General features: G+C 40.0%; 1 protein-coding gene across 1 annotated transcript in view; it reads left to right on the top strand.

Moving 5' to 3' along the window:
• Nucleotides 1-18,329, top strand: part of METTL25 (methyltransferase like 25) — a gene marked incomplete in the record, with an annotated part of 826,773 nt that overhangs the window by 767,163 nt on the left and 41,281 nt on the right. Inside the window, 1 exon segment of the mRNA XM_053716932.1 lies at nucleotides 3,862-3,936. Coding sequence (XP_053572907.1) covers nucleotides 3,862-3,936 — 75 coding nt within the window.

Raw genomic sequence — 18,329 nt, 5'->3', positions numbered from 1 at the left:
GTTTTTATTTTCACTATTATGCTTTAATAGTTATATGCATTAAAATAATGTTTTTATCCCATTTGGGTCCCATGTTAATATGGAAGCTTTCACCTACTAAGTAAACTAGATATTGCATCAAAACTCATTAGTGGAACTAAAAAAAAAACATGCATTAAAAGAAAAGTCTCTAGAATTCCATTTTACTTCTATCTTGTTAGGGATTGCACTGAGTTTATTATTATATTTAATACATTAATTAATTTAAGCAATAAAGTAATCTAAATTTGCTCAAACATAATGCTTTTGTGAGGAGAGATCTGAGTCATACTCCTGTTAGTATTTCCTATAGATCTTGTTTCAGATGGCTCAACTCTCTCTTCACAATGTAATATAACATATTAATATAATTGTTGATATATTCTTTGCATATGTCTCAGATTCAAGCAAGTTTTCAAAGTATTTGTGCTTAACCCCTTAGTGACCAGAGCACTTTTCCATTTTCTGTCCGTTTGTGACCAAGGCTATTTTTACATTTCTGCGGTGTTTGTGTTTAGCTGAAACTTTCCTCTTACTCATTTACTGTACCCACACATATTATATACCGTTTTTCTCGCCATTAAATGGACTTTCTAAAAATACCATTATTTTTATCATATCTTATCATTTACTATAAAATAATTTATAAAATATGGGGAAAAATGGAAAAAAACACACTTTTTCTAACTTTGAACCCCAAAATCTGTTACATATCTACAACCACCAAAAAACACCCATGCTAAATAGTTTCTAAATTTTGTCCTGAGTTTAGAAATACCCAATGTTTACATCTTCTTTGCTTTTTTTGTAACTTATAGGGCCATAAATACAAGTAGCACTTTGCTATTTTCAAACCATTTTTTTTTTCAAAATTAGCGCTAGTTACATTGGGACACTGATATCTTTCAGGAATCCCTGAATATCCATTGACATGTATATATTTTTTTTTAGAAGACATCCCAAAGTATTGATCTAGGCCCATTTTGGTATATTTCATGCCACCATTTCACCGCCAAATGCGATCAAATACAAAAAATCGTTCACTTTTTCACAATATTTTTCACAAACTTTCAGTTTCTCACTGAAATTATTTACAAACTGCTTGTGCAATTATGGCATAAATGGTTGTAAATTCTTCTCTGGGATCCCCTTTGTTCAGAAATAGCAGACATATATGGCTTTGGCATTGCTTTTTGGTAATTAGAAGGCCGCTAAATGCCACTGCGCACCACACGTGTATTATGCCCAGCAGTGAAGGGGTTAATTAGGGAGCATGTAAGGAGCTTTTTGGGGTATTTTTAGCTTTAGTGTAGTGTAGTACACAACCCCAAGTATTGATCTAGGCCCATTTTGGTATATTTCATGCCACCATTTCACCGCCAAATGCGATCAAATTAAAAAAAAGTTACATTTTTCACAATTTTAGGTTTCTCACTGAAATCATTTACAAACAGCTTGTGCAATTATGGCACAAATGGTTGTAAATGCTTCTCTGGGATCCCCTTTGTTCAGAAATAGCAGACATATATGACTTTGGCGTTGCTTTATGGTAATTAGAATGCTGCTAAATGGCGCTGCGCATCACACGTGTATTATGGCTAGCAGTGAAGGGGTTAATTAGGTAGCTTGTAGGGAGCTTGCAGGGTTAATTTTAGCTTTAGTGTAGATATCAGCCTCCCACCTGAAACATCAGACCCCCTGATCCCTCCCAAACATCTCTCTTCCCTCCCCTACCCCACAAATGTCCCCGCCATCTTAAGTACTGGCAGAAACTCTGCCAGTACTAAAATAAAAGGAAAATTTTGGCTTTTTTGTGCAATTTTTTTTAGCATATTTACATATGCTTATGTGTAGGATCCCCCTCAGCCCCCAAACTCACTGATACCCCACCAAACAGCTCTCTAACCCTCCCCCTCTGACTTAATGTGCGCCATCTTGGGTACTGGCAGCTGTCTGCCAGTACCCATTTTAGTGAAAAATATGCTGCTTTTATTAAAAAAATGTCCCTTTTCTGTAGTGTAGCTCCCCCCCCCCCCCCAATACCAACCCCCCACCCCTTCCAGATCCCTTAGATGCTTTCCAAAAAATAAGTTTATTTTAATTTTTTTTTTCAATTTACTTGCAACTTTTTTTCTGTAGTGTAGCGGTTCCCACCCGCTCCCGCCCCGTGCACGCGCCCGCCCGCACCCCCCGTGCACGCACGCGCGCCCGTGCGTGCCCCCGAATGCTCCGCCCCCGATCCCACCCCCTCCACCTTACAGAGCTCCCCGATGGCCGCCCACCCGCCTCCCAAGTCGGCTCCCACCCACCAACGATACCGGCCATCGATGTCCGGTGCAGAGAGGGCCACAGAGTGGCTCTCTCTGCATCGGATGGCCAGAAAGTGTTATTGCAGGATGCCTCGATGTCGAGGCATCACTGCAATAACCGGAAAGCAGCTGGAAGCGAGCAGGATCGCTTCCAGCTGCTTTCCAGACTGAGGACGTGCAGGGTACGTCCTTGGTCGTTAACTGACATCCTTTAGAGGACGTACCCTGCACGTCCTCGGTCGTTAAGGGGTTAAACAAAAGCCTGTTAAAAGTACTTTACATTGACATCAGCAGTTTTACATGCACCAGGTGTTCTCATAAGATTCAGAGCTTCTAAATGGTTCAATATCTCCCCTTGAAGCACTTCAAGTATTTATTTACCATTCAAGCTAATCATTTTTTACAGCCTTAGAGGTGCATAAAAACTCAATTATTTTTATTCAGATAGAAGATACAATTTAAAACATTTCCAATTTACTTAATTTATCAAACTTTGTTAGTTCTCATGTTATTCTTTGTTGAAGAGCCTAGGTAAGCAATGTGTACCTGTATGGTCTACTATATAGTAGTAGTTTGTGAAAACACTGCTGCCATGTAGTGCTCTTGCAAATGTGTGATACTAAAATATACAGAAAGACAATTAAAGTGCCAGGAACGAACATCTCAGTGGCCTGGTTACTGCCAGGAAGTAACTTCTTTTAGCCCAGTTATGCTACAGAGGCCCAAAATACAAGGCAATTCACCTTTAAACAAGGGAAATGGCAACACCAGACGATCGTGTCGGCCTTTGGCTAAAAGAAGATACACCTAGGTGGCAACTGAGCCATAGAACAAGCCACTGAGCTGCTCGTTCCTTCCAGATTGATTCTCTTTCTGTATGTACATTCATGCAAAACTGCTGCTATTTAGTGCTCCAAACACACGCGATTGATCCTAAGCCTGCCTACCTGTTTTCCCACAAAGGATACCAAGAGAAGGAAGCAATCTAAACCTGAACTATACATGAAGAATTGTTGGTTTCATTTCCCTTTAATGGTAAAAAGCTGAATGTAATATAGCAAATATCCCACCCAGGTGTATGCTTGACTATCTGTTGTAGTATGTTTGATACTTATGTGTGATCTTCTGCAATAGGACTGTGCACCCAAGTTTGACTGGGGCTAACTGCCTATCTCTGGATATAAACCCATCTTTTCTGTTAGTGCTAGGTAAGCACCCATAGCCAGAACCATGAGTTTTTCCAGTGTCAAAGGATGTGTACCCATCCTGGTTTGCAAGTGTTCCACTTCCGTGTTTTGATATTGAGATATATATATATATATATATATATATATAGAGAGAGAGAGAGAGAGAGAGAGAGAGAGAGAGAGAGAGAGAGAGAGAGAGAGAGATAGATAGATAGATAGATAGATAGATAGATAGATAGATAGATAGATAGATAGATAAGTAAATCCTTATGCTATTAGAATATTATTTCAATCTGTTATTTTTTACTTTGATGTCATGTATAATGCATATTTTCTTTTGTTTTCAGCTTTCAGATACCCAAATAGTGGAATACTATGAGAAATATAAGTCAAGAAACAATGAGCTGGAAGCATTTAATATGGTAACTAATTAAAAAATATTAATTCTAATTTAATAAGGCATAAATGCTGAAAAGATTGTGAAATGTTATCACTTTTAATTAATCTCACCCATGAACAATCAATTTAATATTGCACTGTTATGCTGTGCACATGCAATACATCTGTATTTAATGCTGATAATACTAATATACATTTGAAATTAGTCTGGATATTGCTGATAGTAAGTTATATTGGGATTTGGTATCTAGGAAACCTCAGAAAAACTTAATATAAACCTTGGGATAATATCAAACAGTAAACTGAAGAGTTCTGTTTATGAATAAAAACGTTGTCATATGCTCCATGACCCTTAGCTGTAGTTTGAAGATTTCTACATTGTATTATTTTTCTTTTAAAATATATGAGGGTTTTTTATCTACATTCCAGGATGAGGCTCAACACCTGTAACTCTGAACAACAAAGAAAGGTTATGAACTTGTGCAGAAATAAGTGTTTTTAGGGTGAGCTCACACTTCATAAGCAATAGTATGAGCTGTGGACAGAAGTTTTTCTATCTTTAATAAAAATAATTTTAAAAAAAAAATATTTCACCAAGCAACTATTTTTCTCCCAGTCTCAATAATCACAAAGAAAACATTGAACGAGTAGCTGTCTTGCTGTAATGATGTAGTATTCAACTGGATGACAAATAGGTCATTAATTAGCAGCCAAGATTTACTTTCGTATTAGCTGTGTATTTTTTGCTCCCATGTTGGTCTTCGGAAGCCTGTTACATTAGCTTATTTATTGTTTACCAGTGTGACAGGAAGCCTGATGTTCCAGGTATAATGAATATTCATAGTTTGGGCAGTTTAACTAATTCAAATTGCAGTGTTTTTAATGGATTGGAATGCTATAAAAATAAAAGGAAATGAAAAACCACCTAAGTTTAATACAACATTTTTGCTCTGAAAACTCAAATGGTTCAGAGTCTATGAATATTTTTGTGTGGGATAAACTGAGTCACATGGAAGATAAAATACCTTTATTTATGTTAGAGAAATTTTAATTCTGACTAATTTGTCTTTTATTCCATGGAATTTTATGGGGGGGAAAAGAGAGGAATTTTTATTTTTACATTATTCAACATATATGGAAGAAAAGAGACTATTTTTCTTTTTGAGTTATTGACATACAGGGATGGACTGACCCATTGGGCACTTGGTCACTGAGGACCCATAGCCTGGGGGGCAACAGCCCATTCAGCACCTTCAGTCAGATTGCTAGGGTGCCCAACACCCTTATTAAGAAATTATAGCAGTATTGGTAATTATTTAGCACGCTTTACAGTAGACTTTGCCTCTGCCACTTGCCCCCTCCAAGCACCACCTGCCTCAATTTAGCCCGGTGCGGCTGGATCCTTTCCAGGCCATGCAGCAAATAACTACATTCCCCGTAATGCTGGTCAGAGGGTGTGTGATCTGGTCTACTTTTCAAGGTCTGTCTGGTTTAATCCCCCAGCACAGTGCTAACAGTTGTGCCAGTGTTTGAAGGGTGGCAACTGAATGTAAGGGCTTGATTACTGACCCTTATGTTAGGCAACCTGCCCGGCCAGCATAGCATATAACACAGCACATGGGAACTAAAAGTCCCAGTATGCTGCTCAAGCGGAGATGTGATCACCCGGCAGTGTGTTTATGTCACATGGTGAACCTGCTAGACTTGCATCTTCTTTGTGAGTAATTATTCAGTTACATGTCTGTTATTCTGGTAAAAATATTCTCTCTCAATACTATTAACTTTACTATCAATATGTCTAGTTCATAAAAGTTCTCTTTTATATAACAATACCCCCTTTCTAGCCTATTACTCTTAGCATTTCTTTTGTTAAATAAGATTTAATTAAAAAAAAAAAAAGAAAAGAAAAGAAATTCTTAAGATACATTATATTTATCAAGGTCTAGATCCTATGTAAGTTACTATCATGGAACTACTACGTAAAAGGTGAAAACACCACTTTTAATGTAATGTCTCCATTTTAGTGACCATACCAGATTTTGTGCCATTTCTTTTACCTTTCATTGACTTTAAAGGGACTTAAAATTTAAAAATGTTCTTTCATGATTCAGATAGAGAATACAATTGTAAACAACATTACAATTTACTTAATTTGCTTCATTCTTTAGATATCATTTGCTGAAGAAATAACAATGCCCATGGGTGAGCCAATCCCACAAGGCATCTAAGTGCAGCCACCAATCAGTACCTGTTGGTTAACGTGCAAGTGATAGGTGTTAGTTTTTTTCTTCTGCACTCTACCGGAGAATACGCTAATGCGTAGCGATATTTGGTTAGTGCACGTTGCACGCAAAAAGCTTACTTCTAGCGATGTTTCTTCTCAAGTAAAAGTGCTAATAGCGCGCCACTTGTAATCTGGCCCATAATATGAAAGCTGGGATGGTGCTAAAATAAAAAAGCAAAATATATTTTTCATGTAGGCATGGAAATCTACTCTCAGGAAAGTCCAAATGGAACTATAGGAAAAGTATTAAAATATGTTCTGGCTTTCAGTGGTAACATTTTTCAAGCCTTTAGTATCGGTTGGATTAAAGAAATTTAAACACCTGTTGCTTTTGAAATTTAAACACCTTATGCTTTTCCCCACACTCCCTATAGAGACTAGAAAGAAAACTTTGTAACCAATTTTTTTCAAAATGTTGCAAATTGCTTACACTGTATATTTTATTTTTAGATGTTGCAGGTTACAGAATGATCTTTTTTGGCCTCCTAGGTAGTGTGGGGTGAACACATTTTTCCCAAAAGCTAAATATTTTAATGTGCTTTTAAAAGATATACGACTGAACCCCCAGAATTTTATTGCAACACAGTTGCAATATAAGATGTTTTATTTTTTTATTTTATTTTTTGCATTTAGTATGATGGGGTTTTCCCCAGATTGGGGTATTTCTTTAAACTATTTTCTAAAAGTGTATTGTCTGCTGAAAACAAGGTATGATTTGTATGATTACCTTGCAGAGAAAACACTGAAATATATGTAAATGCAATGAGTGCAAGCAGCCCCCATAGTGATCTGTTGTTTATGCTTTTACATAGTAACATAGTAGATGAGATTAAAAGAAGACAGAAGTCCATCAAGTTTAACCTATACAGATCCTACCTGATTTACAATAAAAGCTCCAATTGATCTTAATCCCATTAAAAATGTGACCAATTTAACACAAGCAATCATATCCCTCAATTCGGTTTCTAGCCAGAAATGTACCTAAGACATTTTTGAATTGATCTAAGGTATTGGTATTCACTACCTCCGTAGGCAATGAGCTCTGCAATTTGATTGCTCTTACAGTGAAAAAATATTTAGAATGCTGTAGATTAAATGTCTTTTCCTCCAGCCTTAAATTGTGACCTTTTGTCACAAATAATTTCCTTGAAATAAACAGAGCTTCTGCCAACTGTGTATACGGGCTTTGAATATATTTATATAAAGTAATCATATCACCTCTCAAGCGCCTTTTTTCCTAGAGAAAACAAACCCAGTTTGGCTAATCTCTCCTCAAAGTTTAAATTCTCCATTCCCCTTATTAGTTTTGTGGCCCTTCTCTGAACTTTTTCTAACTCCGCAATGTCTTTTTTTGAGATTGGTCCCCATAACTGCACTCCATATGCAAGGTGAGGTCTTACCAGGGATTTATATAGTGACAGAATTATTCATTTCTCCCTTGCATCAATGCCTCTTTTAATACATGCTAGTATTTTATCAGCTGCTTCCCTGCCTTGTGCACCTATTTTAAGCTTGTTAGCTATAAGTACGCCCAAATCCCTTTCCATCTCTGTGTCTCTAAGTCTAGTCCCATATGAATAATAGGTTTTGGATAAGAAAGAAAAAGAAATAATGGCACTACAATTGTTGATTCCCTATTGATTTAAATCACCAAACGATAATATTCATATACATCGTCATTTAACTAATATAAGGATAGGGAACGGTGCTGTACACTGAAAACATCCAAAAATAGAAAAATTGTGTGATTCACCAAAAAGTATGTACCCTATAGGACTCAACAACGCATATTCAGAACAAAAATATTCCTGTAATAGTTGTATTAAGCATACTCGTATCCAAAATTGTGGAGAGATGTGTGTATAAAACTTAACTTAAAATATATAAAAATGGGTTATGATGTTTAAAAACAAAGTAGTGTGAGTTTCTATTAGTCAAATGACTTGTGCTACCCTTGACATATCGTAAATAAGTATAATATAAGTATACTGAGTAGCAAAAGGATTCAGCCGAGATCTATTCAGCAGGGGAAATAATAGAGTTGTGTGGGAAGAAAATCACAGTGCACCATACATTTGCTAGTAACAACGCCTTATCAGCATTTAATACCATGTCGACAAAGGTCGAATTAGCAGTGTTTTGTGTGTAGGATTTGACAGTGTATTTGGTGTGAGATGCGGAGAGTGGATTGCTTACAAACGCCTTTACTGCAGTGCTTTTGCATCCCACACAACTTTATTATTTTCCCTGCTGAATAGATCTCGGCTGAATCTTTTTGCTACTCAGTATACTTATTTACGATATGCCAAGGGTAGCACAAGTCATTTGACTAATAGAAGCTCACTCTACTTTGTTCTTAAATATCATAACCCATTTCTTAAGATATGGAGAGTCCACAACGTCAATTACTAGTGGAAATACCACTCCTGGCCAGCAGGAGGAGGCAAAGAGCACCACAGCAAAGCTGTTAAATGTCACTTTCCTACCAATTATCCCCAGTCATTCTCTTTGCCTCTGTCAATGGAGGAGGTGAAGTTTTTGGTGTCTGAAGAAAAATGTGATATTGGTGTGCTGCCTTGTCTGATTCTTTTTTAGAAGAGACTCCGTTAGAGGAAATCCAGGATAGGATTAAGGCTCTCAAATTAGCCAATTCCTTTTTTTCTGATGCTAACATGCAAGTTATCAGACTAGGAGCCAAGATGTCTGGTTTCACTGTGTTAGCCCGCAGTACTTTGTGGCTTAAATCTTAGTTGGCTGATGTTACCTCCAAGTCTAAGCTTTTGGCACTTCCTTATAAGGGTAAGACCTTGTTTGGACCTGGTCTGGCAGAAATTATTTCTGAGATTACAGGTGGAAAAGGGTCTTTTCTTCCTTAAGGTAAATAGAATAGACCTAAAGGACGCCAAAGTAATTTTCGTTCCTTTCGTAACTTCAGAGGTCAGAAGTCTTCCTCTTCCAAGCAGGAACAGTTCAAGCCTTCTTGGAAACCCAACTAGTCTTGGAACAAGGGGAAGCAGTCTAAGAAGCCTGCAGCTGATTCTAAGTCAGCATGAAGGCTCTGCCCCCGGTCCGGGATCGGATCAAGTGGGGGCAGACTTTCCCTGTTTTGTCAAGCCTGGATATGAGATGTACCAGATCAAATGGGCTGTGGACATAGTATCTCAGGGTTTCAAAATAGAATTCAGATCCTTTCTTCCCTTGTGCAGGTTCCACCTCTCAAGACTATCTACAGATCAGGTAAAAAGAGAGGCACTCTTGAACTGTGTTCAGGACCTTTTTTACCTGGGAGTGATTGTTCCAGTTCCAATAAGGGAACAGGGTCTAGGATTTTATTCAAACCTGTTTGTGGTTCCCCAAAAAGAGGGAACTTTTTGACTTATTTTAGATCTAAAGTGTCTGTAACAAGTTTCTCAGGGTGCCGTCCTTCAAAATGTAAACTATTCGTTCCACTCTTCCTCTGGTCCAAGAGGGTCAGTTCATGACAACCATAGATTTGAAGGATGCATATCTTTATGTTCCCACCCACAGGGATCATCACAAATTCCTGAGATTTGCTTTTCTGGACAATCACTTTCAGTTTGTGGCTCTTCCGTTTGGCCTTGCCACAGCTCCTAGAATATTCTCAAAAATTCTGGGGGTTCTTTTGGCAGTGCTCAGGTCTCAAGGAATTGCAGTAGAGCCCTACCTGGACGACTTATTGGTTCAGGAGCCATCTTTTCAACAAGCAAACTCTCATACAGAGATCTTGTTGTCTTTTCTACGTTCCCACTGTTGGAAAGTGAATCTGGAAAAGAGTTTCCTTGTTCCAGCTACAAGGGTGATTTTCTTAGGGACCATTATAGATTCCCTATCTATGAAGATTTTTCTGACAGAGGTCAGAAAATCCAAAGTTCTTTCCTCTTGCCTCTCTCTTCAGTCTACTGTTCGGCCATCAGTAACTCAATGTATGGAGGTAATTGGTCTGATAGTCACTTCCATGGACATCATTCCCTTTGCTCGATTCCATCTGAGAGCTCTGCAGTTATGCATGCTCAGACAATGGAACGAAAATCATTCAGATTTGTCTCAGAGGATAGTTCTAGATCAGTTGACCAGAGACTCTCTCCCGTGGTGGTTCTCTCAGGAGCATCTGTCTCAGGGCACATGCTTTAGGAGACCTTTTTAGGTGATTGTAACCACGGACGACAGTCTGCTAGGTTGGGGAGCAGTCTGGGACTTGTTAAAGGCGCAGGGTCTATGGACTCGGGAAGAGTCTGCTCTCCCCATAAATATCTTGGAGTTGAGAGCGATTTTCTATGCGCTGATGGCTTGGCCTCAGTTGTCTTTAGTCCGGTTTATCAGTTTCCAGTCGGACAACATCACCTCAGTGGCTTACATCAACCACCAGGGAGGAACCCGGAGTTCCTTAGCCATGAGGAAGGTGGCTCGAATTATTCAGTGGGTGGAAGTTCACAATTGTTGCCTATCTGCTATCCACATTCCAGGAGTGGACAACTGGGAAGCGGATTTTCTGAGCAGATAGACATTTCCTCCCGGGTAGTTGGCTCTCCATCCGGAGGCGTTTCCCAGGTTAACCCTCAGATGGGGGGTGTCGGAGTTGGGTCTGATGGCATCTCGGCAGAATGCCAAACTTCCAAGGTACGGTTGAAGGTCAAGAGATCCACAGGCTGCTCTGATAAATGCTTTGGAGGTTCCTTAGGTTTTCGATCTAGCATATCTGTTTCCTCTGTTTGCGCTCCTTCCACGAGTCATTGCTCGTATCAGGAGAGAGTGTCGGTAATTCTAATAGCTCCTGCGTGGCATCGCTCAATCTGGTATGCAGACCTAGTGAAAATGTAATCTCTGCCACCTTGGACGTTACCTCTGAGGAAGGTATCAAAAAGGTTGAGGAACAATAATCAGCGGAAATTTTCCTTTGATTCTTTTTATATCCTTTTGTACATATGATTTTGACTCTCCTTTGATACCTTGTCAAAATTATATATTTATTATATGGGTCTTCATAAGGAGCAGTGCTTAAGCATGTAAATTGATGAATCTTGAGTAGACATAGAACACTGGTATGTGAACTTTGTCTGAAAGATATGCTTCTATGCACTGTTTGTAATTATCACTTGGGCTTTGGTGCAAATAGTAGAAAAGAATAAATAATAAAATCTAACTTTCTCCTGTTAAGTGTAGTCAGTCCACGGGTCATCCATTACTTATGGGATTATATCTCCTCCCTAACAGGAAGTGCAAGAGGATCACCCAAGCAGAGCTGCTATATAGCTCCTCCCCTCTACGTCATACCCAGTCATTCTCTTGCACCTAACTAATAGATAGGACGTGTGAGAGGACTGTGGTTGTTAAACTTAGTTTTTATTTCTTCAATCAAAAGTTTGTTATTTTAAACGGCACCGGAGTGTGTTGTTTCTTCTCAGGCAGCATTAGAAGAAGAATCTACCTGAGTTTGTGTATGATCTTAGTGGTCGTAACTAAGATCCACTTGCTGTTCTCGGCCATTCTGAGGAGTGAGGTAACTTCAGAACAGGGGATAGCAGGTAGGGCTCACCTGCAAGGAGGTATGTTGCAGTATATTATTTTCTAAGGAATGGAATTGACTGAGAAAATACTGCTAATACCGATGTAATGTAAGTGCAGCCTTAAATGCAGTAGTAGCGACTGGTATCAGGCTGATATGTATGTATGTATACTCTGAGGTATTTCTGGGGAATGGAATTTCACTAAGAAAATACTATCTATATTTAAGTAATATTTGAGCCTACACTGCAGTGAAAGCAACTAGCAGCAGGCTTATTAATAACATTTCATATTTTCATTTTTAAAACGTTTACTGGCATGTTAATCGTTTTTTTCTGAGGTACTTGGTGATAAAACTTTATGGGCATGACTTTTACCACATGGCTGTCGTTTGTTTCTGAATAAAATCAGTTTACTGAGCTTCCCCACTGTTGTAATATGAGTGGGAGGGGCCTATTTTAGCGCTTTATTGCGCAGTAAAAATTTAGTCACAGTCTTCCTATTCTTCCTCCATGATCCAGGACGTCTCTACAGAGCTCAGGGGTCTCCAAGCTAGTTTTGAGGGAGGTAATCACTCACAGCAGACCTGTGAGAGTGTGTTTTGACTGTGATAAAAACGTTAATATTAAATTGTTATCCGTTTTTGGGTATTAAGGGGTTAATCATCCATTTGCTGGTGGGTGCAATCCTTTGCTAACTTAATACATTTACTGTGAAAATTTGGTTGCTATAACTAATTTGGTTCATTGTTATTTCAACTGTGACAGTATTTTTGTGCTTCTTAAAGGCACAGTAGCGTTTTTTATATTGCTTGTAAATTTATTTGAAAAGTATTGTCCAAGCTTGCTAGTCTCATTGCTAGTCTGTTTAAACATGTCTGACACAGATGAATCTCTTTGTTCACTATGTTTAAAAGCCAATGTGGAGCCCAATAGAAATTTGTGTACTAATTGCATTGATGCTACTTTAAATAAAAGCCAATCTGTACATGTAAAGAAAATTTCACCAGACAACGAGGGGGAAGTTATGCCGACTAACTCTCCTAACGTGTCAGTACCTTCGCCTCCCGCTCAGGAGGTGCGTGATATTGTGGCGCCAAGTACATCACGGCGGCCCATACAAATCACTTTGCAAGACATGGCTAATGTTATGACTGAAGTACTATCTAAATTGCCAGAATTTAGGGGTAAACGCGATCACTCTGGGGTAAGAACAGAGTGCGCTGATAATAATAGAGCCATGTCTGATACTGCGTCACAATTTGCAGAACATGAGGACGGAGAGCTTCATTCTGTGGGTGACGGATCTGATCCAAGTAAACTGGACTCAGACATTTCAAATTTTAAATTTAAGCTTGAGAACCTCCGTGTATTACTAGGGGAGGTATTAGCAGCTCTGAATGATTGTAACACGGTTGCAATTCCAGAGAAAATATGTAGGCTGGATAAATATTTTGCGGTACCGGCGTGTACTGACGTTTTTCCTATACCTAAAAGTCTTACAGAAATTGTTAACAAGGAGTGGGATAGACCCGGTGTGCCTTTTTCTCCCCCTCCTATATTTAGAAAAATGTTTCCAATAGACGCCACCACACGGGACTTATGGCAGACGGTCCCTAAGGTGGAGGGAGCAGTTTCTACTCTGGCCAAGCGCACCACTATCCCGGTGGAGGATAGCTGTGCTTTTTCAGATCCAATGGATAAAAAGTTAGAGGGTTACCTTAAGAAAATGTTTGTTCAGCAAAGTTTTATATTACAACCCCTTGCATGCATTGCGCCTGTCACGGCTGCGGCGGCATTCTGGTTTGAGTCTCTGGAAGAGACCCTTAGCACAGCTCCATTGGATGAGATTATAGACAAGCTTAAAGTCCTTAAGCTAGCTAATTCATTTATTTCTGATGCTGTAGTACACTTAACTAAACTCACGGCTAAGAACTCCGGATTCGCCATTCAAGCGCGTAGGGCGCTGTGGCTTAAATCCTGGTCAGCCGATGTGACTTCTAAATCTAAATTGCTTAACATTCCTTTCAAAGGGCAGACATTATTCGGGCCCGGTTTGAAAGAAATTATCGCTGACATTACTGGAGGTAAGGGCCATGCCCTGCCTCAAGACAGGGCCAAACCAAGGGCTAAACAGTCTAATTTTCGTGCCTTTCGTAACTTCAAGGCAGGAGCAGCATCAACTTCCTCCGCTCCAAGACAGGAAGGAACTGTTGCTCGCTACAGACAGGGCTGGAAACCTAACCAGTCCTGGAACAAGGGCAAGCAGGCCAGAAAACCTGCTGCTGCCCCTAAGACAGCATGAAGTGAGGGCCCCCGATCCGGAAACGGATCTAGTGGGGGGCAGACTTTCTCTCTTCGCCCAGGCTTGGGCAAGAGATGTCCAGGATCCCTGGGCGTTAGAGATCATATCTCAGGGATATCTTCTGGACTTCAAAGCTTCTCCTCCAAAAGGGAGATTTCATCTTTCAAGGTTGTCAGCAAACCAGATAAAGAAAGAGGCGTTTCTACGCTGTGTACAAGACCTTTTACTAATGGGAGTGATCCACCCAGTTCCGCGGTCGGAACACGGACAAGGGTTTTACTCAAATCTGTTTGTGGTTCCCAAAAAAGAGGGAACCTTCAGACCAATCTTGGACTTAAAGATCCTAAACAAATTCCTAAGAGTTCCATCGTTCAAAATGGAAACTATTCGGACCATCTTACCTATGATCCAAGAGGGTCAGTACATGACCACAGTGGATTTAAAGGATGCCTACCTTCACATACCGATTCACAAGGATCATTACCGGTATCTAAGGTTTGCCTTCCTAAACAGGCATTACCAGTTTGTAGCTCTTCCCTTCGGGTTAGCTACAGCTCCAAGAATCTTTACAAAGGTTCTGGGCTCTCTTCTGGCGGTACTAAGACCGCGAGGAATAGCGGTAGCTCCGTACCTAGACGACATTCTGATACAAGCGTCAAGTTTCCAAACTGCCAAGTCTCATACAGAGTTAGTTCTGGCATTTCTAAGGTCGCATGGGTGGAAGGTGAACGTAGAAAAGAGTTCTCTATTGCCACTCACAAGAGTTCCCTTCTTAGGGACTCTTATAGATTCTGTAGAAATGAAAATTTACCTGACAGAGGACAGGTTATCAAAGCTTCTAAATGCTTGCCGTGTCCTTCATTCCATTCAACACCCGTCAGTGGCTCAATGCATGGAGGTAATCGGCTTAATGGTAGCGGCAATGGACATAGTACCTTTTGCACGCCTGCATCTCAGACCGCTGCAATTGTGCATGCTAAGTCAGTGGAATGGGGATTACTCAGATTTGTCCCCTATGCTAAATCTGGATCAAGAGACCAGAGATTCTCTTCTATGGTGGCTTTCTCGGCCACATCTGTCCAGGGGGATGCCCTTCAGCAGGCCTGATTGGACGATTGTAACAACAGACGCCAGCCTGCTAGGTTGGGGCGCTGTCTGGAATTCCCTGAAGGCTCAGGGATCATGGACTCAGGAGGAGAGACTCCTTCCAATAAACATTCTGGAATTAAGAGCAGTTTTAAATGCTCTTCTGGCTTGGCCTCAGTTAGCAACTCTGAGGTTCATCAGGTTTCAGTCGGACAACATCACGACTGTGGCTTACATCAACCATCAGGGAGGGACAAGGAGTTCCCTAGCGATGATGGAAGTCTCAAAGATAATTCGCTGGGCAGAGTCTCACTCTTGCCACCTGTCAGCGATCCACATCCCAGGCGTGGAGAACTGGGAGGCGGATTTCCTAAGTCGCCAGACTTTTCATCCGGGGGAGTGGGAACTTCATCCAGAGGTGTTTGCCCAACTGCTTCATCATTGGGGCCAACCAGATCTGGATCTCATGGCGTCTCGCCAGAACGCCAAGCTTCCTTGTTACGGATCCAGGTCCAGGGACCCGGGAGCGGTACTGATAGATGCTCTGACAGCACCTTGGGTTTTCAACATGGCTTATGTGTTTCCACCCTTCCTGATGCTTCCTCGATTGATTGCCAGGATCAAACTGGAGAGAGCATCGATGATTCTAATAGCGCCTGCGTGGCCACGCAGGACCTGGTATGCAGATCTAGTGGACATGTCGTCCTGTCCACCATGGTCTCTGCCTCTGAGACAGGACCTTCTGATTCAGGGTCCTTTCAAACATCCAAATCTAATTTCTCTGAGGCTGACTGCATGGAGATTGAACGCTTGATTCTATCAAAGCGGGGATTCTCGGAGTCAGTGATTGATACCTTAATACAGGCTAGGAAACCTGTTACCAGGAAAATTTACCATAAAATATGGCGTAAATACTTATATTGGTGCGAATCCAAGAGTTACTCATGGAGTAAGGTTAGGATTCCTAGGATATTGTCTTTTCTACAAGAAGATTTAGAAAAGGGTTTATCTGCTAGTTCGTTAAAGGGACAGATCTCAGCTCTGTCTATCCTTTTACACAAACGTCTGTCAGAAGTTCCAGACGTTCAGGCTTTTTGTCAGGCTTTGGCTAGGATTAAGCCTGTGTTTAAGACTGTTGCTCCGCCGTGGAGCTTAAACTTAGTTCTTAACGTTCTCAAAGGTGTTCCGTTTGAACCCCTTCATTCCATTGATATCAAGCTGTTATCTTGGAAGGTTCTGTTTTTAATGGCTATTTCCTCGGCTCGAAGAGTCTCTGAGTTATCGGCCTTACATTGTGATTCTCCTTATCTGATTTTTCATTCAGACAAGGTAGTTCTGCGTACTAAACCTGGGTTCTTACCTAAGGTAGTCACTAACAAGAATATCAATCAAGAGATTGTTGTTCCATCATTGTGTCCTAACCCTTCTTCAAAGAAGGAACGACTTCTGCACAATCTGGACGTCGTCCGTGCCCTGAAATTTTATTTGCAGGCAACTAAGGATTTTAGACAAACTTCTTCTCTGTTTGTCGTTTATTCTGGACAGAGGAGAGGTCAAAAAGCTTCGGCTACCTCTCTCTCTTTTTGGCTTCGTAGCATAATACGTTTAGCCTATGAGACTGCTGGACAGCAGCCTCCTGAAAGGATTACAGCTCATTCTACTAGAGCTGTGGCTTCCACTTGGGCCTTTAAGAATGAGGCCTCTGTTGAACAGATTTGCAAGGCTGCAACTTGGTCTTCACTTCACACTTTTTCAAAATTTTACAAATTTGACACTTTTGCTTCTTCGGAGGCTGTTTTTGGGAGAAAGGTTCTACAGGCAGTGGTTCCTTCCGTGTAAAGATCCTGCCTGTCCCTCCCGTCATCCGTGTACTTTAGCTTTGGTATTGGTATCCCATAAGTAATGGATGACCCGTGGACTGACTACACTTAACAGGAGAAAACATAATTTATGCTTACCTGATAAATTCCTTTCTCCTGTAGTGTAGTCAGTCCACGGCCCGCCCTGTTTTTGACGGCAAATCTAAATTTTAAATTAAACTCCAGTCACCACTGCACCCTATAGTTTCTCCTTTCTCGTTTGGTTTCGGTCGAATGACTGGGTATGACGTAGAGGGGAGGAGCTATATAGCAGCTCTGCTTGGGTGATCCTCTTGCACTTCCTGTTAGGGAGGAGATATAATCCCATAAGTAATGGATGACCCGTGGACTGACTACACTACAGGAGAAAGGAATTTATCAGGTAAGCATATTATAGTAGGGGTAAGCACCCCTACTATAATAAAGTTATTAACCCCTAATCCGCCTCACTCTCGCCTCAATAACCCTGCCGACCGCACCTCACCCCTACTATAATAAAGTTATTAACCGTTCCGCCTCAATAACCCTATAAGAAATAGTATTAACCCCTAATCTGCCCTCCCTAACATCGCCGACACCTAACTTCAATTATTAACCCCTAATCTGCCGACCGGATCTCGCCGATACTCTAATAAATGGATTAACCCCTAAAGCTAAGTCTAACCCTAACACTAACACCCCCCTAAGTTAAATATAATTTAAATCTAACGAAATAAATTAACTCTTATTAAATAAATTATTCCTATTTAAAGCTAAATACTTACCTGTAAAATAAACCCTAATATAGCTACAATATAACGAATAATTATATTGTAACTATTTTAGGATTTATATTTATTTTACAGGCAACTTTGTATTTATTTTAACCAGGTACAATAGCTATTAAATAGTTAAGAACTATTTAATAGCTAAAATAGTTAAAATAATTACAAAATTACCTGTAAAATAAATCCTAACCTAAGTTACAATTAAACCTAACACTACACTATCAATAAATTAATTAAATACAATACCTACAGATAACTACAATTAAATAAACTAATTAAAGTACAAAAAATAAAAAAGAACTAAGTTACAAAAAATAAAAAAATATTTACAAACATTAGAAAAATATTACAACAATTTTAAACTAATTACACCTACTCTAAGCCCCCTAATAAAATAACAAAGACCCCCAAAATAAAAAAATGCCCTACCCTATTCTAAAATTAAAAAAGTTCAAAGCTCTTTTACCTTACCAGCCCTGAAAAGGGCCATTTGCGGGGCATGCCCCAAATAATTCAGCTCTTTTGCCTGTAAAAAAAAACATACAATACCCCCCCCAACATTACAACCCACCACCCACATACCCCTAATCTAA

The sequence above is a fragment of the Bombina bombina genome, chromosome 6 (assembly GCF_027579735.1).
Source record: "Bombina bombina isolate aBomBom1 chromosome 6, aBomBom1.pri, whole genome shotgun sequence".
In the NCBI taxonomy this organism is placed as follows: Eukaryota; Metazoa; Chordata; class Amphibia; order Anura; family Bombinatoridae; genus Bombina; species Bombina bombina.
Note: the sequence above shows the minus strand (reverse complement) of the source record. Positions and strands in the feature narration are given on the sequence as shown.